At 36.9% G+C, this 25,347-nt stretch overlaps 1 protein-coding gene across 11 annotated transcripts in view; it reads right to left on the reverse strand.

The window, feature by feature from the left end:
- Window positions 1-4,012: 4,012 nt before the first annotated feature.
- The window catches only part of CPT1A (carnitine palmitoyltransferase 1A), a 38,733-nt gene continuing 17,398 nt past the window's right edge, over window positions 4,013-25,347 (reverse strand). For all 11 annotated transcript variants that reach the window (XM_064657727.1, XM_064657733.1, XM_064657729.1 and 8 more), the window contains 14 exons: window positions 24,051-24,188; window positions 23,103-23,180; window positions 22,341-22,448; window positions 21,222-21,309; window positions 18,493-18,688; window positions 17,285-17,473; window positions 16,148-16,253; window positions 14,877-14,993; window positions 13,921-14,085; window positions 13,120-13,254; window positions 12,285-12,437; window positions 10,635-10,739; window positions 8,525-8,617; window positions 4,013-7,111 (listed from right to left, as the gene is read on the reverse strand). In XM_064657727.1, the coding sequence (XP_064513797.1) occupies window positions 7,025-7,111; window positions 8,525-8,617; window positions 10,635-10,739; window positions 12,285-12,437; window positions 13,120-13,254; window positions 13,921-14,085; window positions 14,877-14,993; window positions 16,148-16,253; window positions 17,285-17,473; window positions 18,493-18,688; window positions 21,222-21,309; window positions 22,341-22,448; window positions 23,103-23,180; window positions 24,051-24,188 (1,758 nt within the window). In that variant the 3' untranslated portion in view covers window positions 4,013-7,024. The remainder of the gene's footprint in view (window positions 7,112-8,524; window positions 8,618-10,634; window positions 10,740-12,284; window positions 12,438-13,119; window positions 13,255-13,920; window positions 14,086-14,876; window positions 14,994-16,147; window positions 16,254-17,284; window positions 17,474-18,492; window positions 18,689-21,221; window positions 21,310-22,340; window positions 22,449-23,102; window positions 23,181-24,050; window positions 24,189-25,347) is intronic.

Below are 25,347 nucleotides of genomic sequence, written 5' to 3' on the forward strand. Positions count from 1 at the left end.
AGCTGAAAAGTGTGTCAGCTGTGGAAGTAAAGAACAGAAGTTAGCATCCTATTTGCACATTTTACAATTGTCTAATAGTTGCTAATACAGACAGTAATATGTAGAACCAAAGTGGGTGTATTTGTGACATGGTAATGTTTTTAATGAGCAAAATAACTACTCAACCATTTTAAAATATGGTTCATAACATGGACAAACCCCCCAGCAGTTGAAATCTTATGTTCACAGTGTATGCTATTTCTGACAATATAAACCAGAAATTTATTTCTGTATTTACTACTAAGTTAGTTCTAGTAGAAAATATAGGATATGACTTCAAACATTATGTGGATCCCAAATACAAGTTTTAATGTGGCAATTTCCCATGTTTAAGTCACAAATAATAATGAATATATAAAATTCCTATTTCCCTTAATATTACTGGCATAATTTCAACATTTTCATTGACTATTTCTTCAGGAGAGAAAATGTTTGAAGTTGGAAGACTGAAATTTTAATGCAGCATTGATAAAGAAGAAAGAAAGTGGACACAATTTGAAGGCAGACAAGGCTGACTCCATATGTTCAGATTCTTCTTAAAGATTTAATTCCTTGTACTTTTCAAGATCTTCATCACAGCTGTTGTTTCTACATGGATGTACTTCAACTTTTACCACTGTAATTCAATTTTCAATGTTAAGTGGATACTTAAAGCCATCTAACAAAGTCTCTCCTAGATTTACATTTATGTGCTTAATTATGCACAAATTATTGTCTTGACTAGATGCCAATCCTACTCCAACAAAATTATTCATTACTGCAATTTCCAGATTAAAGTTTTCAGAACAGGACTATTTTGAATACATATTTCAGTTACGAGTCCACTGTTTATTACTGATCTTATATGAAGTGATATCTGATTCTCTAAAGTCTTTGGCAGACTATCAAGTGGTTCATATTTGTTCTTTTTATCGAAGACAAATCTCCTATTTCAGTATTTTGAATAGTTTTTCTGTCTGAAAGTGAATGAAATATTCTTAACTAAACAACACACATATATATAATACTGAAGATTACCCTAATTAACATGTAACTGAGAAACTTTAAAACAGAATGCTGGGAGAATTCTTTTGGGTTCTGAATCTAACTTTCAGAACATACAGGCCACCATACCAATTAAAAAAAAAGCTGCTTTTACCGTAAGAATGCATTCTTTTTAACTTTTAAACACATTAACAGCATTCAGACCTGAATCAGAATTTTGCTATTTGGCTTTAGTAGTCAAAAAAACCCTCTATCATGTAGTACACTTAGCTGTAATAACACTGTTTTAAATTTGTGTCACTATCATAGAAAATCCTGAGTTGGAAGGGATCCACAGGAATCACCAAGTCCAGTTCCTGGCCCTGCACAGGACAGCCCCAAGAATCACACCATGTGCCCGAGAGTGTTGTCCAAGCTTCTTGAACTCTGTCAGGCTTGGTGCTGTGACCACTTCCCTGGGGACATAGGGCATTAAGACCAAACCTTATCTGTACTCTCAATGTCACTATTGCCAGTTGCCAACAACACAAGCCAAAGCACCTCTACCCAGAGTAACACAAGGTCGCCACCAAAAAGACAGGCCGATATCCACCTGCGCTTTCATTATTACTATTTTTGGATTTAGGCTAAGGCAACACTGGGAGGGTCAAGGTCCCCATGGGCCCTCAACTAGGCCAGGGTATGACAGCTCTTCAAAGATTCAGATCTCTCTGCCCATATGCATCAACCACTACTGGCCTAGGACCTGTGCAGTGAGGGATAGGGAGGGTTTGGATGCCCTCCTGCTCCCCACCCCTCTGTCCAGAGCAGATGGGGAGGTGACAGGCCCTACCTGGGGCATCCCAGGCGCTTCAGAGGGCACATCCTTGGTTCTACCCCAGGCAATTCACCTTCCCCCAGGTGGGCAGTGACAGCTGTGCACCAGAATGTTAACGGAGCGGGGTCCGCGCTGGAACGCCGTGTCCAGGCAGGGGCAATGGCAGAGCCAAATGCAGAGGCATGGCCCAAGAACCAGGGTGTGTTTGGGGGGATTTTTTTTGTTGTTGTTCCTTCTGTGTTTATTTAAATTCCCTTGGAAATTATCCCACATTGCAAGGAGTCAAAGATTAACCAGGACCCTGGTACCGAGTCAGAGGTTAATGTCCTAATCCATGTAGAAGTGCTACGCAACACTGGTGAGGCCACACTTGGAGCAGTGTCCAGCTCTGCACTTCTCAGAATGAGAGGCATGGACAGGCTGCTCAGGGTCCAACGCAGGGCCAGGAAAATGAATAAGGAACAGGAGCATCTCTCCTATAGGGAGAGGGTGAGAGAGGTGGGACTGTGCAGCCTTGAGATAAGAAGTGGGTGCAAAGAATATGGAGCCAGGGTCTTTTCCACAGTGTTCAGTGACAGGACAAAACATTGAAACTCAGGAGTTTCCCTCTGAACATCTGGTAACACTTTCTCACTGTCAGCGTGAATAAACACTGGCTTCACTGGCCTGTGGAGTCTCCATCCTTGGAGTTACTCAGAAAGTCATACAAATGTGGCCCTGAGCAACCAGCTGATTGCACCAGATAACCTCCAGAGGTGCCTTCCAACCTCAACCATTCTGTGAAAAAGTTGGCTTCAAGTTGCTGCCCTTAAGAGTCCTTTCTACAAATCACTGTGTAAATCTTGGAATTGTTACCCCGATGCTATGAAGATTTCAGTGTTAAAAAACACACTAAACCCACCGGGCCACTACCTATGGCCACTTAAGAGATATTTTTCTTGAAAGCAGAAATTGAACCTGGACTTTACATTTTATGCATTAAATGTTTTCACTTTTAGGAAATATTATGTGTTTAAAAAAAACAACATAGCAGCTAAAGACACCCAAAACAATTTCAAGCTACCTCTCATCCATAAGGTGCTGCACAATTAATTCAAGAAGCAACCAGAATCAATTTTTTTGTTACAATCTTCAAGCCCACGGGCCCCAGGTCTGCAGTCAATGAAGTCAGGGAAAAACAAAACAAAAGAAAAAATATCCCTACTCTTCCTTCTCTCCTCTCAAAGGTTTTACCTAACAATTGAAGGTTTTTTTATTCTAATGCTTTCATCTTATACTTGCCACCCTGAAAAACAGGCAAAGGGAAGATGGGGAAAAAAATAAAAATCAGTATCTTCTGCGCCTAGAAAGTTCCCATGGTGTTTCTGTTCAGATTGAACATACTCATTTACAACTTCAGTATGCAGTCTTGGGGAGAGATGTTTTAAATACAGTCAGGAACTAAAAGTATTGAAGAGATGAAGTGCGAAATTGAAATCACCGTGTTCTTTCGTATTGCAAAGGATGCAATGTCCAGCAAAGCAGCAAGCTAAATGGCTGTGAAAATGGGGCATCACACAAAACAATTTGGTGGGGTTTGTGTGTGTGTGTTGGCTTGTTTGTTTGTAGATTTTTTAAATTAAAGAGCATTTTAAATATCAGCATATGAACCTTCAAAGGGTAATAAAAAAAATCCCTATCAACTATCTCAAAGTAGCCCCCCAGTTATAATGAAATTCCAAAGGAGTTTTCAGTTACTGGGAATCTATAGATTAGACAAATAACGTTTTAACAATGATAACTTTTTGTGCCTGAAATAGTTGTCCACTGCCTTACCATTCCTATTCTATGGATTAGTCACTGTAAAAATCAAACTGGAGCTATCCACTGGCTTGCAGACAGACTTTCACAGAAACATTCCAGCAGTTATCCCGATCTCGTGAAAAGAAGCTCATCTAAAGTAAGACCTACATTGTTTCTTCTTTCTACTGAACCCAAAAAAGAGAATTCTTCATTAACACACTCCCTATTAACTAGCAAGACATGTTTAAATCATTGCTCAAACCAACTCAATAATCTGTTACTACTGTTCCTAACTGGATTTAACAGCAATGATTTTGTCAGTCCAGAAACTGCAGCAAGGGAACTGGGAAAAAGACACAAAAGATGTTAAACATTGCAGTAAACACAAAGTAGTGGTAATTGTGAAATTTTATTTCATTTTTTGAAGTCACAGAAGAAAGTAGAAAATTGAGACGAAGTGTTGGATGTAAATAACCAACAATAGACGTAGAGTAACTAAACAAGATTAAAAAAACCCTCTAGCTTAAATTAATATATTTTACATGAGAAAACAATTGGTAGAAAGGCTGAATTAGAACCATGTTTTTCCAGGTCACGCACACACTTCTTCCCTAGTTATTCAAAAGACTCAAGCCTTTAATGAATATTCAGTTGGGAACAGAATTAATTCTGAAGAACGGTACCCTCCAAATGGACTTAATGCTTTCCTAATTTCTGCTATGAAATAGCTGAGATAAATTTGAAAAATACGCATTCTAGGTATTTCACAAATTCCTAATGCAATTTAATAAACAGAAAAATTTATTATCATCCAACCTCACTTTCACCACCAACTCAACCTCAACTTTGAGCTCTTAAATCACTAATTGCGAATCAATGATTCAAGGTTTTAGTAACAAATTAGTAGTTTTACTGGAATATGAACATTTTCCTTTACAATAAAGTACACTGTACTAGAAAATTCATTCAAATCTAAGCAATTTCAGTTACATTCCTATGGCTTTGAGCAAAAAAAAACCCAAGTAGTTTTACTGTATTTACACAATATTGAACATCATGATTTAAATTATTTATTAATAACCTACATTCACTGTGGATTTCTAAGATTTACATCCAAAAAGCATATTTTATTTACATGCTGCTGACATTTCAAAGAAAAAAAAATGAAATATTATCTGTTTAGGAATTATGATCTATTCCAAAATTTAAAAAGATACATTTAACAACACAAAACGTTTTAAACAGTTACAATAAACAGCTTTCTGTGCCAATTATAGTTACTCTCCAAGAATGTAAAATTGCATTGATAACTGCACTAACTACAATTAGACTAGAAACACTTAAAACCTGAGAGTCAAATCTAAACCTTTCTTTTTAAAAGAAAATCCTAAAAGCTATCATGCCCTAATGGTAATTTAAGCACAGATTGGTCAATTAAAAAAAAAACAGAAACAAAACACAACACAAACCCCCAAAACCCCCAGTGCATTATTTCTGCAGCTCCAAAACCAGATCACTGTAAAATTGTTGCAGTAGTTTGATAAATGCCAGGCCTGCCATCCACAGTAAGGCTTATTTCTAAGTGTCCTTTCCCACATACTGTACCCTAACCAAATAATTAGTGTCTTTGATCAATTCCTGTGTGGATTCCTACATTTTTGTAAGCATGCAGTTGCTTAGGTATGCATCTTGGATCTTTGAGGGTTCCCACCACATATTTTATTAGCTAGATCAGAGTAAAAATAAACGTGAGGAGGCACAGAAAGTTAGAAATACTGGCCAGAAAATATTCAGAGACTAATGAGAAGTTTTATATCCACTCCAAGGGCCTTTTAAACTCAGCACAGCTCTGGAGCACCATTCACTGTACTACTAACCACCATGTATCTTACATAAAATAATAAAAATAAATTGTGGTGTTAACAAGTACACTCTACTACACTGCAGGGATGTAAAAAGTTACCACACCTATAAAGCCTGTGGAAGAGAAGCATCATGCACAAAGTTACTCCATTTGGCAGCAGCCATTTTATTTCTGCACTTGGAAACATCATTGCTTCTTTTTGAGTGAAATAGCTTTCCCCCTCCCCTTGTATCCTTTAGAAACTACGTGATCAAGGGCATCTCCCAGGAAGGGTTTAAGAACTGCCATGATTCTCCCATTCTGGAGTTTTTTCCATGGCTTTAATAGTTTGCCCTTCTCATGCAGATGGTTGGCAACGTAGTAGTGGTCCTTCCAGGCTGAAAGGAGGCAAACTGCAACTGCCTATACAGACAACCTTGCTTTGTAGACTATCCAACACAGTACATTTAATTAAATTGACAATTCCTGGGACACAGAAACTCTTATTTCAAGTGACCATCAATACCATTCACCAACACAAACATGTGAGTATCTGTAAATCTGAAACAAAGTTAGTCCTGCACTTCACAGGGACTGATCTTTATATTTAAGATGGGAGCATTTAATTAGACTTTTAAACCAAACTGCACCATATGGCAACATATTCAAGTCTCCTTATGACACATCATCCTAACTTGTAATTTGAAAACCAGATCTGCATTACTACTACTTCATTTTCTTCACCACTAAAACAGTGTAAAATCAACTCCCAGCATATGCTTTTTTCCTAGGTTAAGGATCTTTGTTTTTCTAAGGCACTTGCATGAACAAGCACACAGGTCCATTTATTTACACAGAAATAAGGTCAGTGTCGCAAACATGCCTGTAAGCAATCAAAAAATGTGATATCTGTTACTGAGGTGACACATTTTACTACCCAATGATTGGGTTGTTTTGTTTGTTTAGGTTTTTTTCAAAAAACATAAAATTTATACAACTTAGTGTGTTAAGGTGGGTTGCAGCAGGGATTTTTTTTTGGTATGTTTTCCAAAATTTACCTCTTAAAAAAAAAAACCAAAAAAGGCAAACAGCCACAAGTTTTGTCACTCATTTACATAAAGCAGCAGATACACTGAAGAACATTCTGCTATTAATACATAGCAAATCTAACTTTTTCTAGTATTTAAGTCGGTGTGTTTTATCCCTTTGATTCTGGAAAGAAGTAAACTAATTTTAGAACAGAAAAGAGCAAGTGTATACAAATTAAGAGAAAACTGTAGAAGTTAGAATATACATGACTTCATGCATTAATACTACGCTTCATCCCTATAAACATACAAGATTTCAAAAGTCATCCTTTATGGAAATAAACTCTTCCAAACTACCGAAAAAAAAAAAAAAAAGAAAAATTTAATACACTGCTAAAGTCTTAACAGATGTTTAAGAAGGTGTTGACCAGTTTCTTCGCCAGCTACTGTTTGACAGACCTTGCTCTAGTTCACTGTGCAGAAGAGTTCTCATCCCAACAAGAGGAGATTGCTTGGCACCAAGGAAGTGTTTCACTTTGTACAGTTTTTACCGAGGTTAAATAAACCCATGATGTCAACCATTGCTTTTTGGATGTTTTTTCCAAAACGATGAGAATCCTTAAAAACAAACAAACAAACCCCAAAATCAAATACTTCTACTGTCAATCAACAGCTATTTTTCAGGCAAAAGAAGAAACCTTTTAACATTTTGTAATTTTGGAGCTCATGGAATTTGGGCATGTATTTTACCATACAATACAATACAAATGTATTACTTTCCTACAGACAGAACTGAGATAATATCCTTTTGAAATCAGTAGGTTTCTGTTACTTTAAAGTCACTGGGTTTTGATATTGCTTTTTATACAAGATTTTGCAAAAGCTAATTTTCAGAAAATAAAGGAATGTTCAGAGGAATGTTCAGAATGTGTATGACTAATGACCAAGAAATAAAAAAAAAAAAAAAAAAATCAGAAAAACGTTTCTGAGTTTCTATCAAAATCATGAATCATCTGCTACTGAAAAAGTACATAAAGTATTGAAAATAAAAATAACAGTGTTCTAAGTGTAAACAAACTAGGAACTTGTTCTGTTTATTCTAAGTGCTAGATGAATGATACAAGAAATTAAGGCTACAAATATAAATTCTCAGCTACATTTCAAGACCTACTACAAAGATCCTACTAATATCAGGGCCACACACATAAAATGCTTCCTTTTCTGTATGGACCTTTGACTTGACTAATAAGTAAAAAGAATACAGAGAAATTTAAAGCACAAGCCAACAGGTATCTGAAGAACAATTTCAACTCTGAGAAAAACAAAGTTGTATTTCCTAATCTTTAATAATTAACCAGAGGTACCATGATTTCTCAGATAAATTTAGGTCAAAAGAGGAAAACTAGTTCAGCTATGTAACCCTGAACAAACTCAACATGTTCATTAAAGTCATAAAAATATAAAGGGGAAAGATGAATTGAATCTGACTCAAGGCAGGCTTCCACAATAGCAGGATACTAAATAGATGACATCTACTATATTCTAATAACAGGTGTTATTCTAATAAATTTTGATGAATTATGTTTCTCAAGCACAGATTACAACTTATGGGCCAGCTTCTTTCAGTATTATTTAAATAGGGAGCATACATTTTACTCTGTCTCTACAACTGCAGCCAGAGACAAATCAAAGCAAAACTGTAATAACAAAAACCAAGACATGCCCATCTTACTGTTTATGGGACACATAAACAGTAAGTCATTTTACATGAGTTCCAGGGAACTACAAATGTGTAAACACATGTTTTCTTTATGCTTGAAAGTATAAGTGAAAGAGAATATGGTATTCTTGGTTCATGATCTATAGAAGTGGAGACAAAAAACCCCAGAAAAACAGCATATGTTGAGAAAGAAAAAACACATAACAGTATGCTGCAAATTCTACCACAATTTTTTAGACAATGAATAGAACAGTTTTATAAGCAGACGTCGGAACAGATTTATTAAACCATAGGAAAGGACTGACTCTTACCGTCTCAGAACAAGATACTTTGCTGGAGACATGGAAATGAATGGAATTTTCATCCAAGATAATGTAAGAAACACCATAACCATCATCAGCCACCTATGGGAAGAAAGAAGAGAAAAACAAGTTCTAAACTTCTTCTTTTTCCTTCCATTCCCGAATCAACTTATACATAATTAAAGAGTTCTTACTGTGTAGTTTTTAAAATCAGTTGCAATTTCTCCTCAAGCAAAACTCAAGATTCCATATTTAATGGATAATTTTTGAAGACTGATTTCCACTTGAGAAATAGTTCTAGTCTTATCTGAAGTGCGTGAAATTAATATTTTCTGAATATTTGTCTGTAATATTTCCCTGCTTTGGTATTTTGAAATAAAATACTTGTTCAAGGAGTTTCTCTTATCAAGGTCTGGTCCTAAGCAGCTGCACAGCTTCAGTGCTTAAGCAGAAAGGAATAAAATAGTTCAGTTGTATACCTAAACATGGGATCATTCTGCCAATGTAAATAAATATGATACATAAATATGGAGTATAAAAGCCTTGTATTATGAAAACCTGCCCAAAGGCAAAGTCATCTGACTCGACAGCAAATATATGATTCTGAACACCTGTATCATGGAGCAGAGGTCTTGTCCAATTTCAACATTAGTAGCATTAACTGTCCCAAGTTTGAGTCTGATGTTATATTCAAAGTACGCCTAGTGAACACAAATTATCCTGCTGTCACCCTTCTTTGTCTCTTTCCTAACTCAAAGGATCGCAACCTTCCAGCTCTTCGTTGCCACTGCTGCCAAGCAGCCTGATTGCCTTCTCATCATTACTACTACAGCAAGAAGTTCTACAGAATGCTTAAAAAAAACCCCTAAACCCAAGAAGCTGATGCACTGAATCTCTGTGCTACTTCAGCAAACAAAAGCACAGTTCTTCTAAGAACACAAGAAGGGATTCAGGGAAATATAAGCAGGGTTATTTGGAAAGGTAGACAACAGAAGGAAGGAAATTAAAGGAATAAAGAAATAGTAAGAAGGGATCAGTTAATGTACCTTTAGCAAAAACAAAAGGAAAAAAGTGCTAGAAATTCCTGCAGCCAAACCCTTATTCTATTGCCAGATCACATCTGGGGATTCTGAATACTGACTTTATAATCTGCTGGAATAAGCCAGTTTCTCAAGAATAAGCAGTATTGCAATAGCTAGGCTTCCTTGATACTGCAATTCAAACTCATTCCAACTTCATAAACTACTGAAACCTGTATCAGAAACAAGATTAAATAAGTAATAATAATTTAAAAACTGCCCACATCTTCCAGCTTGACAAATTGCCCAAAATACACTCTGTCACCCTAATTTCTGTGTGACAAAGAGCAGTCTGGTGATCCCTCTCATTGTTCTTTCAATATAAATGGCTTTTGAAAACAGTCTTAAAGCCCCATAAAGTCTGCTTAACAGATCTTGTTAACATCAATGTGATCATCAATGGCCGAGTTCAAATCCCCATAAAATATGACAGCAAGTAAGCAGCTGGTAATATCTCTAAAAATACACTAGTTTCTTGAAAGTCTACAGAAGTTGTAGAACACAGTTGCATGCTTGACTTGGCCACTATTCACACTTAGGAGGGGAAGTGGAACGATGTGAGCAGCTTAATCTAAAGGAAGGGATGAACACATTTACTAATCCATCAGGAAATATAAAGAACAAGTCAAGAATAAGTACTTTTATCAATCCCAACCTTAAAATCTATTTTAAGTAATAAGGCATTTGTCACTGTAATGTGCTCACAGTGATGGACAGTCTGATGTACAGAAGCTCTGGGCACAGGTAATATGACAAAACCCCCATTTTTATCAGATCTCTCTGCCATGGAGCCCCATACCACATTTTGTAACTACATATTTCCTTAAGAACAATCCATTTTTGTAGCGGGATACCAGAAAAAGGTGACACAAATTTTTCCGAGCACATCCAGATCACGGCAAAGCATTAAACAAATGCATTTAAAAGCGTAAAGTTGCACCCTGATGTGCAATATTAGGGTATTACAGATCTGAAATTTTTAAACTGGCATATTGAAACTAAAAACTTTTTCAATGGGTACTTGTATTTAGCAAACATACCGGTCCAAACCCTCCACCAGAGGATAACATCTCAGGGTTCTTCTTTAGATCAATGTGTTGCTGTGGTGTCTGACTCGTTGACAGCCTCCAAGGTTCTGACAAAACCTTCATTAGATATGAAAGAGACACAAACAAGTATAATACACTGTTTAAGAATATGCAACCTTCTCAAAAACTAGTTAAGATAAAGCACTCAATAAAGCAATATTAAGGATAACTCCAGTTCCCATTTCAACAGAATGAACAATTAAGGAGGTTAAAAGAAACAGGCAAACTTGTCCTGATATTAACATGAGGTAGTGATGCCAATTCTTTAAAGAGAATAAAATAAAATTTGAATAGAAATGCTACTTCAAACAAGATTATCTGGTCAATAGTCTGGTAAATAATGCATAACAGGTCTTGTTTTAACAAGATCATTACTAGCCATATTCAATTCCCAGCAAGATACTACATCAAGTTAGAAGCTTGTAAAATATCTAACAATACAGATGTATCTTGAAAGTCTATGCAATATGTAGAAAGTTGTTTTATTCTTGACTTAGCCACCAGTCACATTTAGGAGACCAAACAGGCAAATGTGAGTAGAGCAAACAGGTAAACATGAGTAGATTAATTTTGAGGCAAGCTGGAAGTCATTCATTATTAATCAGAAAAAAATGACTACGTGCAATGTAATTATTTTTATAAAACCCAATCTTAAAATCTAGTTTAAGTAATAAATTTGTCACGGAAATAAACTGTGACATTAATGCCATATACAGCTCCTTTAGCTTATAATAACAAAGTGAATTTGTCACAGTTCCAAAAGAATGTTCTTGAGACAAAACACACAGCCTCTGTTGTGTTGCCTTGAAAATATGTAAAAACCACATGCAAACAATATTTTTTCTAATACTATATCCTTCTAGCAATTCTTAATAACACGTATTATCAGAGAATCACAGAATATGCTGAGGTGGAACAGACCCACAAGGACCATTGAGTCCAACTCCTGGCCCTGCACAGGACATCCCCAAGAGTCACACCATGTGCCTAAAAGTGTTGTTCAAATGCTTCTTGAACTCTGTCAGGCTTGGTGCTGTGACCACTTCCCTGGGGAGCCTGTTCCAGTGCTCAACCAAGGTCTGGGTGAAGAACCTATTCCTAATAACCAACCTAAACCTCCCCTGACACAACTTCAGGCCATTCCCTTGGGTCCTGTCACTGGTCACCACAGAGATCAGTACCTGGCCCTCCTTTTCCCCTCATGAGGAAGTTGCAGACTGCAGTGAGGTGTCCCCTGAGTCTCCCCTTCTCTAGGACGAACAAACTAAGCCGCTCATACAGCTTCCCCTCAAGGCCCTTCACCATCTTTGGTGCCCTCCTTTGGACGCTCTCTCAATAGCTTTTTTATATTGTGGTGCCCAAAACTGCACACAATATTCAAGGTGATTATACTACAAAGCTCACTGAAAAATAATAAATGCATACATAAAACAAAATGAAACTTACAATCTCTCACTAGATGTGAAAAAATGCTACCTACAATGCTATCTTTTTTCTTAGAAAAAACAGCGCTCTACAAGTACATAAAGCAGACACAGCAAAACACTAATTAAACAAGGGATTTTTTACTGTAATGAATATTTATCAATAAAAGTCACTTACTTCCTTAAGGAAAGGAGAATCCACCGCAAGGTACTTGGACACGACATAAAGGCAAAACAGATGGCGGTCAATGCCAGCACCAGTCATGGCAAGACGATATAAGAGCTGATGTTTGGCAGCAGCAAGCCGAAAGAATTTCAGCTTATTTTCATTCTAACAATGAAAAAAAGGTTAAGAAAAATCAGTTAAGCGAACTGGGTTGAGCAACTACTTACTTCCTGTGAATGATTCTTGCTTCCCTCTCAGAAAGGAAAGTTTAACTGGTATGAAATTACTTGTTCTACAAATCTATGTTAGAGTTTTACAAGTCACAAAATTTTCACAAGTAATCACAGTTTCCTGAAGTTCAGGAACTATAACTAATGGTTAAGTTCTGCCATTCTCTTTTGGTATGGCCTAGAATTTCTGCTGTATTGACAGAAAATGTGGACAATTACCTTATGCTGCACTTCCTTCCTAAAAAAACAAAAGCATCACTACAAGCATATAAAAACTATTTGAGGACTTACACAGTTGTCCAGAGGTAACTCATGCGCTTATGAATTACCACAGAATCATGGAATGACTGGGTTCGAAGGGACCTTAAAGATCATCTCATTTCAACCCCACTGCTGTGGGCAAGGACACACTTCACTAGACCAGGTTGCTCAGAGCCCCATCCAGTCTGAACACCCAGAGCCCCATCCACTCGAACACTTCCAGGGATGGGGCATCCACAACTTCTCTGGGCAGCCTGTTCCGTTGTCTCACCACCCTCACAGTAAATAATTTATTCCTAATATCCAATCTAAACCTACTCTCCCAATTGTTTAAGGCAACAACACCACAGACTTACACTTTCAGTTGGGTCTTCCATGGCTTGAACAAATTTACAGGACTCAACAGTACACGAACGAACAGTTTCAGTCCTGCCTTCTCTGAATAAGCGTGTCATAGAGGCTTCATATGTTAAAGAAAATTTTCCCATGTCCTTGAAAAAGGGAAAAATAAGAACTTAAAGGTTTAAGAATAAAAGCCCCCCTTTCTTAATCAATAGTCCAAGCTAACCACACAGGATATTAATCATTCCACAAATTAAACTCAAGTTTTCAGTAGCTTATCATTAGCCCTCCGATCTGAATATAATAAAGGCAAAAATAAGATTAGCAGCATGATCTGATAAACGCTAATAGAACAATCAAACTAGCAAGGACTACTATTTGCATTTTATATTCAATCTTTTTCAGTTTATAACAGAAGCTGAATGTTGCTATACTGGCCTTTCCTGAAAGCACGTTACAGAAAAGGTGAACTAGCAGAAGAAAACACAGGTAGGCGTTTTTGTTAATCCTGCTATGGATTGTCCTATAACATTGTTTAGATTATAAACACAGCTACCAGAAGTTTCATATCTTCTTTCAAGTTCCAAATGCCCAATGATAGACCAGCTAAGAAGAAGAGAAAAATCTCCACGTGTCCTTGAAGCAGTCACTTCCAGCTAGTAATCCATTTAGGGTTTTTATCAATTTCCACTGAACATCTTTAATAACCTTGCACAAGCAGCATGAGATTACTCTACCCAGTCACATGTTTCAATCACAAATATTTTTTACCCAATTTAATGAGATTCTGTAAGGCAGAAACAGTCTGTTCTTACCCGATAGTGAGCAAGCTGCAGGGCGAGTTGCACAAAGGCATCAGGGCTGGTTTTTGCTTTCTTTATTAGTCCTTTTCCAAAAGTTTCAAAGAAAAATGAACAGAAGTCCACATCGTCTGCCAGAGCTACGGCAGTGCTCAGAGACCTCTCAATCACTTCCTGACACTTATATAAAGAAACAAATAATTACACACACCTATATGCATACACTCATGCATTCAATGGCAAGTATTTTTAAATGATAAATAAGAAATGTTGCCTTTATGCATGTCAGGAACATCACTACCTAAATAATTTCCCTTTAGAGAAAGAAGAGAAGCTATTTTTGCCAGGAAGTTAAAATTCAAAAAGCTAATAAAAATGTTTTAAGCCACTGTACATCCAAAAATAACACTTTAAAAAACACCAGCATTAAAACTGTTTAGATCACCAGAACATAAAAGAATGACCCATAGATATAGAATGGCAATAGCTGTATGACTTCCAAGCTGCCATACATGCCTAATTAAATACATCATCAACCATTATTTTTTTATTCAAAATTAAAATCAAAACAGGCAGTGGCAGTTTGTCCCGAACTCAAGGAAAAAAAAACCCAAAGAAACCTTATTAAGCACGTATACAGAATTTTGAACACAAAAAAAGACAGGTAGTTTCAGGGAACTATTAGATGAGTATTTGTTGTGACAACAGTAATGAAATCTCAGCAACTTACACTTAATTTTAATATAGTTATTATTTAAAATAGATAGCCACTTTTTTTGATATATTGCCAACCAAGAAATTTTGATGTTAAAAAACCCCTGACTTTATAAGTAAACTGAGTAATGCCTACACATCCTACAGGACTCATAGGAATTTATAGCTGATTTATAGGGTTACCAGTAATTACATAAATAATATGACTGCTTAGGAAAAGAGAAGCTTCTTCCTCAAACCACTTCTTCTGTACTTACTTCTTCTGGAATTTCCCACTGTAGTTTGGTGGGAATAGGAATATTTGGATTGGTATCTCCTTTGCAATGCCCATCTTCTGAATAGCCCAGTTCCAGATACTCAGTTGCCATCACATTCTGCAAAGAATGATACTTCTTTAGAATTGCAACACAATATGTACTGCTGTGGAATTAGGATTTCATTGTGAAATCAATATAACCTATTTTCAGTATACAGTGAAATACAATATACAAGCCATTTCCAAATACAGAAAACAACTGCAAATGAAGTCCTCAATTTTACCTCTTATTTTAAGGCATTTTTATTTGTGTTCTGAGTGGGAAGAACACCAGATATGCACCAAACACTTATTCAATTACACTGATGCATTTTGTTAATTGCTACTGAGTTAATCAAAATGTTTCAATTAAAAACCCACTAGAAGTAAAAAAATAAGTCTCTTTCATTGAGACAGTCTAAACTGTCAAGTCACTCTCAAATCAGTTTGACCTTCTTTTTTCCCTCCTTAGAGAGTGCAAGGAAATTTTTTTTTTGTTCTTACAGACATGAAAGTGCTTCTACAGTAAATCTAGGAAATTACTGGAGGGACCAGTTAGACCTGGGACCAATTTGCACAAATACATATGAAATCAGAACGAACTAATGTTTATGAAATAGTTTTGAGTGAGTCATGCAACTGTTTATGGGTTTAAGCTTCAAAAATAAAATTAAAAAAAAATCAAATAGGATTTCAAGTAATAAACTAAGCTCATGATGAACAGACATGACAAAGTGCATTTATTCCACTCACTGCTAATAAATACAAGAGATAATGTAAACAGCATATCAATCTGCAGCTGATCAAATAACAGGTTAGAGGAAAAGTTAAATTCTGTATAATTTCTTTAAATTTTGAAAGTAAGTGTGAGATTTCTATAGCACAAGGAAGCTTAAGGGCTTCAGGAGCACATATATACACAAATTACACTGCCATATCAAAGAGACGACAATCTATGGATTTAAAATATTATAAACATGTTAGATTGGAAGCTGTATCACTTTTCTATGAAGACATCTATGCTCACTAAAATGCTGCCTTTCAAAGGATAGCATCCTTTTAAGCAAGGGTTTGAGATATTTTTAAAATTCTACAGTTGCTGCAGACATAGGCCCCTGATCACTCATCAGCAACATGAATGCAAGGGATTGAAAGTAATTGCTGATCTTCAGCACTGTTGCACAGACCATATCACATTATCTTCCACATTAGCTTTTGGTACTAAACACCTACCTCCCACAGGTGTCCAACAATAGGAGCATCTGCCCAGGAGTGCTCTGCATTCAGACCCATTTTGCCATTCTTGAATATTATGAGAGTGAATGTTTTGTCAAACCACCTACAAAAGAAATCAGTATTTCCTTATGGTTTTGTACATTTCCAAAGCATTTTTATATTGTAACTTCATCTCTCTCCAAAATTCACATTAAAATGCATTAGTTCTCAACCTTTTTTTTTAAATAACATTTTATTTAAATAAATAGACCTAAATTTGAACCTCATGAAGTTCAACAAGGCCAAATATGAGGCCCTGCACCTGGGTCAGGGCAATGCCCAGTATCAACAGGCTGAGGGATGAATGGATTGAGCAGCCCTGACAAGCAGGTATTGGGGATATCAGTTGATGAAAAAGTCTACATGAGCTGGCAATGTGCACTTGCAGCCCAGAAAGACAATCATGTTCTGGTGTGCTTAAGAAGCAGCATGGCCAGCAGGTCAAAGGAAGTGATTCTCCTCCTCTACTCCACTCTGGTGAGACCCCACCTGGACCACTGCCTCCAGCTCTGGGGTCCCCAGCAAATACAGACCCAGACCTGTTAGAGTGGGTCAGGAGAATGTCATAAGAATGGTAAGAGCAGTGGAATACTTTCCCCATGAAGAAAGGCTGAGAGTTGGGGTTGTTCAGCCTGGAGAAGAGAAGGCTCTAGGGACACCTTGCAGCCTTTCAATATCTTTTATTTAGGGTTTAAAAGAAAAGCTAAGAAAGACTTTTTACCAGGGCTCATAGCGGCAGGACACATGGCAACAGATATAAACTGAAAGAGGGTAAATTTCAACGCATCATAACCGAGAAATATTTTTTACAATGAGGTGGTGAGACACTGGAATGGGTTGTCCAGAGAAGTTGTGGATTTCTTGTCATTAGAAGTGTTCAGCATCAGGCTGGACTGGACTTTGAGCAATGTGATGCAGTGAAAGATGTCCCTTCCTGTTCCAAGAGGAGTCGGAACCAGTTATTTTTGAAAATCCATTCCAACCCAAACAATTCTGTGAACTCTATGAAATTTATCAACTTTTAAGTCACTGATTCGCATGTATTAGCCAAATTCTAAAAAAGAGAAGGCATTTTCCACAGAAGCAATACTGCACCTGTCGTAACATCTGCCATGTATTAATGATTTTGCATATGCATCCAGGGACCTCTCTGGATCTTCTTTCTTGTACCCATGCTCGAGGTCATCCAATGTCACAAAGAATGCTGCTTTCTCAACAGCATCTAAGGACTGTTTGTTCTTTCCACGGCTAAAATAAGCCTGACGAGCTTTAGCCCATGGTACTCTGTAAAAAAAAAACATTGGTTTATAGCCAGATTACATAAACGTGTGAATGTTTCATCACCCTGAAGATCACTGTGAGATCCCTCCTAGTTTTACAGAATTTGACACAATTACTTTCAATGCATTTAAGCTATATGAGCAGTGAAATATACTGAAAATACTCATACAGTGTAATCCTAGGAACCAATTCAATTTATCACACACGTGCGAAGCTTAATCCTCAGAAATTCAACATTTTTACACATAATGAAAGCAATTAACAGATATTAATGCCCATTGTTACAACACCTAAAAAGTCTGGACTCTTACAAAAAAGTCAATAAATAAGTCCAACAAATCTGAAGCAAAAGAAGTTCTGATCAATGTAATTTCTATATGGCTGCACCATGTTTACTTCTAAATTTATGTGATTTTCCCGATGAAAAAAAAAATCTGTTTGTTTTAAAGCAGAAAGTGAACAAAAGGAAGTACTCCTAGTACATAAGTATATTAAAATCCACAGCTCTTTCTCACTTGTCCAGAAACAATTTGACAGAGTTTGCCACAATTTAGTTGCATTCAGTGATCTTGTACCTAGAACCGAGTACATACTGCTTTATTGTGTAGGTGCAAGTCATGAACATGGAGTAACAGTTACTGAATTCTCATTCTCAATCAAAATTTTTAAGATATTCTTTAAGATGCCAATGAATCTCAGCGTAGACATAAAGCTATTGAACTCAAATAGTTCAATATGTGTAGCACTGTAAAGCTTTCAATTACCACTCTTTTGACTGCCGCAATTAAACCAACTTCTCCAGATAAGTAATCCATATTACTTATTGTCACTGCAAAATTCCTTTAACTCCACATAGTTACAAATGACTGAAGCACTGTTACACATCAGCAATATACAAAATAAGTGACCAATGTACAAGCAACTGACTGCAGACTATTCTAAAATTCCAAAGCCAGTACTCAGTTAGCATGTTATGTAACTATTTCTAAACACTAAATTTGTCTAAAAAATAACCACCATACCTATCTCCTGCAGTAAGAGCTGCAAGTTTCTCTTCACCAGCCTGAGGCTCTGAATCATCATCAAGAATTCTCTGCATCTGCTGTTCAATTTCTCGGGGTTTCAAGAGTCTGCCGTCATGGTACAGCCACACTTTGAAGTAACGGCCCTTGTGATACACAACAATGTGTTTGCTGTCTTTCACATGCTGGAGAGTATCTAGAATTGCAATCACTTGTGTGAAAACAAGGTTGAGATCTCAAAACACTAATGCACTAAATAACATCAAATGCCTGCTGCATGCACTACTAGTTATTTCAGCATCCCATGTTATTTCATCACAAATATTCCTGCACGAAACAGTCAAATACCCAGATCTGACAACCACTTGCACACATAGCACCACCAGTTTCCATGCTGGAGGCTAGTATTAAGGAACAAAACCTGCATTTTTCTATCTGAAAATTGAGCACTAGTAGTGTAGTCTGATAAAGCAGTCAGCAAAAGAACATGCTAGATGAATCTGAGGAGAGGTACTTTTAAATCATCTCCATTGAAGTGCTAAACAACTCATGGTACAATCTGTGAAGAGTCTTAAGAGACCCAAAATTTAGTACCACAAGGTTTTGTTCACATTTATCCTGGTAGAGTGAACACTCTATATATGGTCAAAATGTTTAATGTTATGGAAGTCACTGAAGCAGAAAACTGAACCACAATTTTTTCCTCATTTTATTATTTATATGGCTTAATTGGGATAAGCCAAAATTTAGTCATGAAGGCATTGTATCAAATCATAGGTGAAGGTTTCCAAAACAGACAGAAAAAGCCTGTAACTGATGAAAACTGTTAACTGAATTCCTTCACTACCCCAAAGAACTGTTATATTCCTATGAATCTGAAAAGACCCATTATTGAGATGGTGAAGAAAGATGTCAAAAATAAAGGCTGAGCCTAAAAATCATGATTCTGAGAGATCTGAGAAACAAGAGTTCATTACTTCAGCTGTTCTCAGTTAACCATCAGGTTTTGGTAGGTATGCTCAATCTACTTATCAGAAGCAGCACTGTGCTAATTGTACCTCTGGCTATCCATGTTGCATTTCTGCCAACTATAGGTCTGGTAGAAGCATCACTCCAAGTGTCAACTGCATTAATACAATGGGCTGTGAATTGACAAGATCCCCCTGATGGGGGGGCTGGGAAAGCAGCAAAGCAATCAGCTAATGAGGTAAATTTTTCAGTAATCCCAACCTGAGTCAGGACACTGCAAGTATTTGTACCTGATGTGTCCATACTAAAAAAGACAACCTCATGAGTGTAAAAAAGCAAAACTGAGATCACCAGTCATCTACATCAACAACTGACTTCACAACAGTTGTTAAGCCCTGGCACTTAGCTTTAGACACCTTTACTTATATAGGCCTAAATACAGATACATGCACCTGGAATACACATTTGTTGCAAAACAAAAAAATCCTTTTGTTTTGCTAGTCCAAGAAACCATTAAGGTACATTTGAAGATGTACATAACATGCTGCACGGAATTCCTATTAAAAATGGGAATGGAAAGACATAAAGGCTCGTTCCTTCTTAGAAGAAGTAGTTCATCCCATAGTATGTTTTGCTAAAAACCATGAAGATGAAACAACTGCTCAAGTGACAGAAAAAGATTTTACCATCAATTAATATGAAGACATGCTATGGATTTTTTCCTTTTTTTCTTTAGGAACTGTAATATACATAGAAAAATTGAAATCAGGGGGCAAGAAATCAAGATACTCATGAGAATGTGAGAAAAAAGTCCTTGTAACTCACATATTCATACAGAATGACAAAGTTGCTTGTCCTTTAGAAAAATAAAAACAAAGAAAATGGAAAAAGTGAAATAGAAAATGTGAAGTGCTTAGGAGAAAAATAAGTAATTTTTATGATACTGACTGTAGGTTAATTTGAAAGACTTGAATCAGGAGAAACTGAGGAGAATCATTAAGACATATAGAATCTATTTTAATCAGATGTTTTTTAGAATGAGCCACTTCTACATTTTCATGCAAAACTCATTTTCAACTAAAAGAACACCAAATCCAAAGCTAAATGCGAACCATTTATACCTTTTATTTTATTGAGGATAGGGAAAGGGCAAGGGGTGCACTCTCAGTACTTGAAATACTCTAAATAACAATAGCTCATACACTACAGATGTCCAATAGATTTAAAACCTTGCTCGTCCATTTAAGCTACTAATTTGTGACAGGGAGTAATCACATCAGGGATGTGTTTGTCTCCACTTTGCAGATAAAGAAAGCTGAGGCACAGCTGGAAAAAAATTCCTCAATAAACTAGCAAAGGGCAGCAGCAGAACTGAGAGCAAAGTATTATCCAACACATGCACCTGCTGCTTTATCCACTACCCAATGCCACTTTTCCCCTTTATCCAATTTCATACAGTACAGCAAATGTGGGACAAAGAATAGGCACATCCCTGTGTCTGTTTAGAAACTCTATTTTGAATTCTGTAGTTGAGTGGGAACAACATGCTCAAAGGCAGTTTGAAACATAAGAGCGAGTAACATAGGAAAAACATCTATGCACTCTGCAGCAATTCATTACTTCCTGATTCTTGGAATACAGTATTTGATGTATACTTGTGTCAGTCAGATCCTTATGTGGAAAAATGGGATTTTGGCAGAAAAGACCCCAAACCCTGAATTCCATTACAGCATTTATTTTCCTTGGCTGGCCTTGCTTACCTGATTCCTCTCCTGGGATACGGGAAGTATTAAACATCCTTTCCCACTGAGCTGAACAAAGTGGAACAGTAGATCCCATCAGAAGAATCTGTGACACAAATGTATATTAAAATGTAATTTTGCATATACAATTAGAAAATTAAAAAAGCAAAGAAAATAACAAGGATCTGACTAAAGACAGGCTGCAGAATAATAAGATTTATAATACATCAACTCAGTTTTGTTTTTTTTCTCCCTGTTCATTCTCTTTCCTTGAACTACACGTGGAAGATTCCAAGGACATTCCAGTAGCATTATTTCTTTTCCTTCCTACCAAAAGTTCGCTCTTCAGGAGGGATGACTGAAGCTAGCTAGCATCTGAAATCCAAAAAACCTCTCAATGGCTGGTCTGGATGCAAAATTTACACATGCAGCATTATTACCCTTAATTTCTTATTTTAAAACTATTTATAGCTGTGTAGGAACAAAAGTTCACATTTCTCAGATTTGTAGTTACATACAACTAATCACATCCTTGCCATGACCTTGAACAAAACTACTTAATTGTTTCCACAGCACTTGTTCACTACAATACACAGCCACTGGACATAATAGAAACTCAGGATGGGATTTACCTTGCCTATCTTTGCTACCTAGAAATTAGTGCAACACAGGATTTTATCACCATCTATGCTTAAACTCCCACTGGCCCACTCTTGGCATCAAGAGGCCTCCAGTCCTTTGTCCCAAAAGCTCATGTGCTCACACCACATGGTACCACAGACTTTTCATCCTTCAGTGACTCAAAAGTACCATTACAGGCTTAACACATACCAATAATATCAGTTATACAGAATATTTGACATAGGCAAATACAAGTCTCTATTTGTCTTTTGGGTAATGACGATGCTAACTTCAAATACTGCAATTACTCGGCATGACAGAATCCTGTATTTTTGATAGTTGCTATTTTGTGCCTGCGTGTAATTGAAGAGATAACAAAGATGACATGGGACCACAAAAATTAGTTACGTCTTACATATAGTTCTAACAATAAGAATTCCTCTCCTCTCCCATTCTGAACAGTGATCAACTTGTCATTGGAAAGAGATCAAAAGCCATTTAAACTGATATACATACTGGCTTGAGTTCTTGTCTGTCCAGTTTTTTCCGATAGAGCAGGATGGCATGGATAACATTACCAGCTCTAGCTGCCTGCAGGGTTGTGGGACGTAAAGAAAGGAAGTCCTGTGAAGTAGATAAGAATCATAAGTTAATGATTACCTGACTTTATTTGAAAAACACCACTGACAGTACTTTTCATCCACATTCTTAAAAGTTTATTCTGGAAAATACATATAAGGCTTTAAAAGATATGGAATGCACTAATGCAGCGAGTTGATGACTTGAAAATTGAATTTGTTCAGCAGCCATTATCTTCGTAAACAGCATCGGTATTAAAAGATACATGACAGATGTTAATCATTCCAGCAGAAAAGACAATGCTACGTAAAACTTGATCCAAGACCATGTTTTTTCACTTCCTTTACAGACATTTGCATGTATGAGCACACATCTCCTTTGAATTGTGTTACCCATGGAGCTTTTGAAAGAGTGCTTGCTGCAATAAGCACAAAACCATGTAAGTAATTACTGTATGAGTTTGCCAAAGTGGCAGATGTGCTAGGTTTGTTATTAAGACAGATGTACTTAAAGTACTTCAAGTACTCAAGGTACCTGAATGTTCGTGAAGGCATTGGCTGCAGACTGTATTAAAGAAAGGAAAATGAATGTTGCGTACTAAATGGCAATGGATTTCTAAGCAGAAGGATATCACAAAGTAAGACACCTGGTAGAAATGTTAGTGCCTGACACATAAGGTGTTTATAAGTATTTACCTACCATTGCAAAATAGTTACTATTAACCATAATTGGTCCACGTCCTCTAAGGTAGATATATTCTTCCCACCAATCACTAACCTGAAGGAGGAAGGAAAACAAAAGCAGTAAAATCTCATAATTTCCACAGTTTGTTTTTAGGTTAATGGCTCCACAAGACAACATTCTGAACAGAAGCAGGAAGGAAACTTCTAATTTGCCTCCCTACTTAAAAAAAGACAACAAAACCCCCCCAAATTTGTCAAACTTCAGGGAAAACAGCAAAAAAAGCAGTGAAAGAATTGAGTTAAATTCAGCTGTAGCTCTCTGATAAGGTTCCAAAGAAGTCATGATCTCAAGATAATATTTGAAAATGATTCAGATCTCCTGAATGCTTTGCAGCCTTTGCCAGGACAGCTTAGGCTACTGGGTACAGATATATGCTTCATAATATATCACAAAGGAATTATGTTACAGTTCTCACTGTGATTCTGGGGTTTGGGTCTTCTTTTTGGTAAGAAAAAAAAGAAAAAAGAAAGAACAGAGCAACAACAATATTATTACAATTCTTTATTTTTCTTCTATATGATTCAGCTGCTCTGTATTATAAAATTGGCCTAAATGACTCTTCTAAACTATCTGGGTAGCCAGACCCATTGTTGAGTTATCAAGGTCAACAAGTAAATAAACAGACCCGAAAAGCAATCCTAACAGCAAAAGCTGAATCACCTGCTCCAGAATAACAAACACAAAATAAGGATTCGTTTTTTCAAGTTCCATTCACCACACTGTTTACCAAATCACACAAATTTACGTGCAAAATCAGGTGGTCTCACACATACTTTACAAAAATATTAGGCAGTTTCAATTTCCTTCTTTTGCATTTAAGAAATAATGAAGCTTAAGCCAAAAAGGGCAACAGGGAACAAATAATGTCATTTGAACAATTGAGCCTTCTATTTATACACTCACATAATTGGTGGCCCACCAGGATTTTAGCTTCAAATACCACTGAAGCCTTGGTCCCAAATTAAATGCAAAGTCTTTGGCCAGACCCTCCATTCTTCTGAACTTTTCATCATCCATTAGTGGCCGAACTGATTCCAGATACTAGAATACAGGAAAAGAATCAGCATCAGTACAGTAACAAATAAGTAGCTTCTCACCATTCCTACTAAAGCATTTTAACAGCAAATAAACATTATCCAGTCTCAACCCATGAGGCTGCAAATACTACATTTCTAAAATAAGAGTGTATGCTCTTCTAAACGTCTGCGGCAAACTTCAAAAAATAAGATACTTTTCCAGACATTTGTCAGCAAACCACAAGTGGAAGAGGTTAGTTTTCTAAAGATTTTCCACTCAGGAGGGGAAGATATACAGACAAATTTTTTTTCATCTCTAAAAATGAAACCTTCAGTTTCTGTGACATACTGTCATACTTACACACTTTGCTGTAAGGCTGTGTGCCAGAACACACACATTTACCTTTTCAACCTGTGGAAGACAATAAAAGTGGTATGCTCCAAAACCCTGGAAATCACACTTTGTGGCACAGTCTTACAACAACTGACTTCGTGCCATCCAATATGAATTACACTGGCTTCAAACTGTCACCAGTTTCAGTGGTTTGTCACAGCCTTTATTTTAATTTCTATGCAGAAGTTTGAATCCATCACACAATATTAATACTGCCATGCAATACTTCTATAAGACATGGCAAACTCCCCCATCTAAATATGGATTCTCCTAAACATCCACTGGTCAGATTATGTGACCAATCCATCTGTTTTAGAACAAGCAGAGTCACTAGCATTGAGGCCATGTTGCTGAGAACGCAGCTGCGCTGGGCAGGGCACGTCACCAGGATGAAGGATCACCGCCTCCCTAAGATCTTGCTTTATGGTGAACTTGCCTCTGGCTGCCGCAAGAGAGGAGCTCCGAAGAAAAGATACAAGGACTCCCTGAAACAACATCTCAGCCTTGGCCACATTGATCATCTTAACTGGTCTACTCTGGCCTCCAATCGGGAGGCCTGGAGACACACCATCTATAACGCTACTGTTTCCTTTGAGAACACACGCAGGATCACTCTTGAGGAGAAAAGACAACACAAAGAATCGTATCCTGCTGAATACACCACCTAAGGAGTCTTTCTGCTGTGCCCTTTGCAATCGGATATGTCTATCTCATATTGGCCTCATAAGTCACCAGCATGCCTGTAACAAACGTGGATAGAGCCTTCCCAAATCTTCGTTCGCGAAGCCCA

Source organism: Pseudopipra pipra, chromosome 6 (assembly GCF_036250125.1).
Source record: "Pseudopipra pipra isolate bDixPip1 chromosome 6, bDixPip1.hap1, whole genome shotgun sequence".
NCBI classification, from domain to species: domain Eukaryota; kingdom Metazoa; phylum Chordata; class Aves; order Passeriformes; family Pipridae; genus Pseudopipra; species Pseudopipra pipra.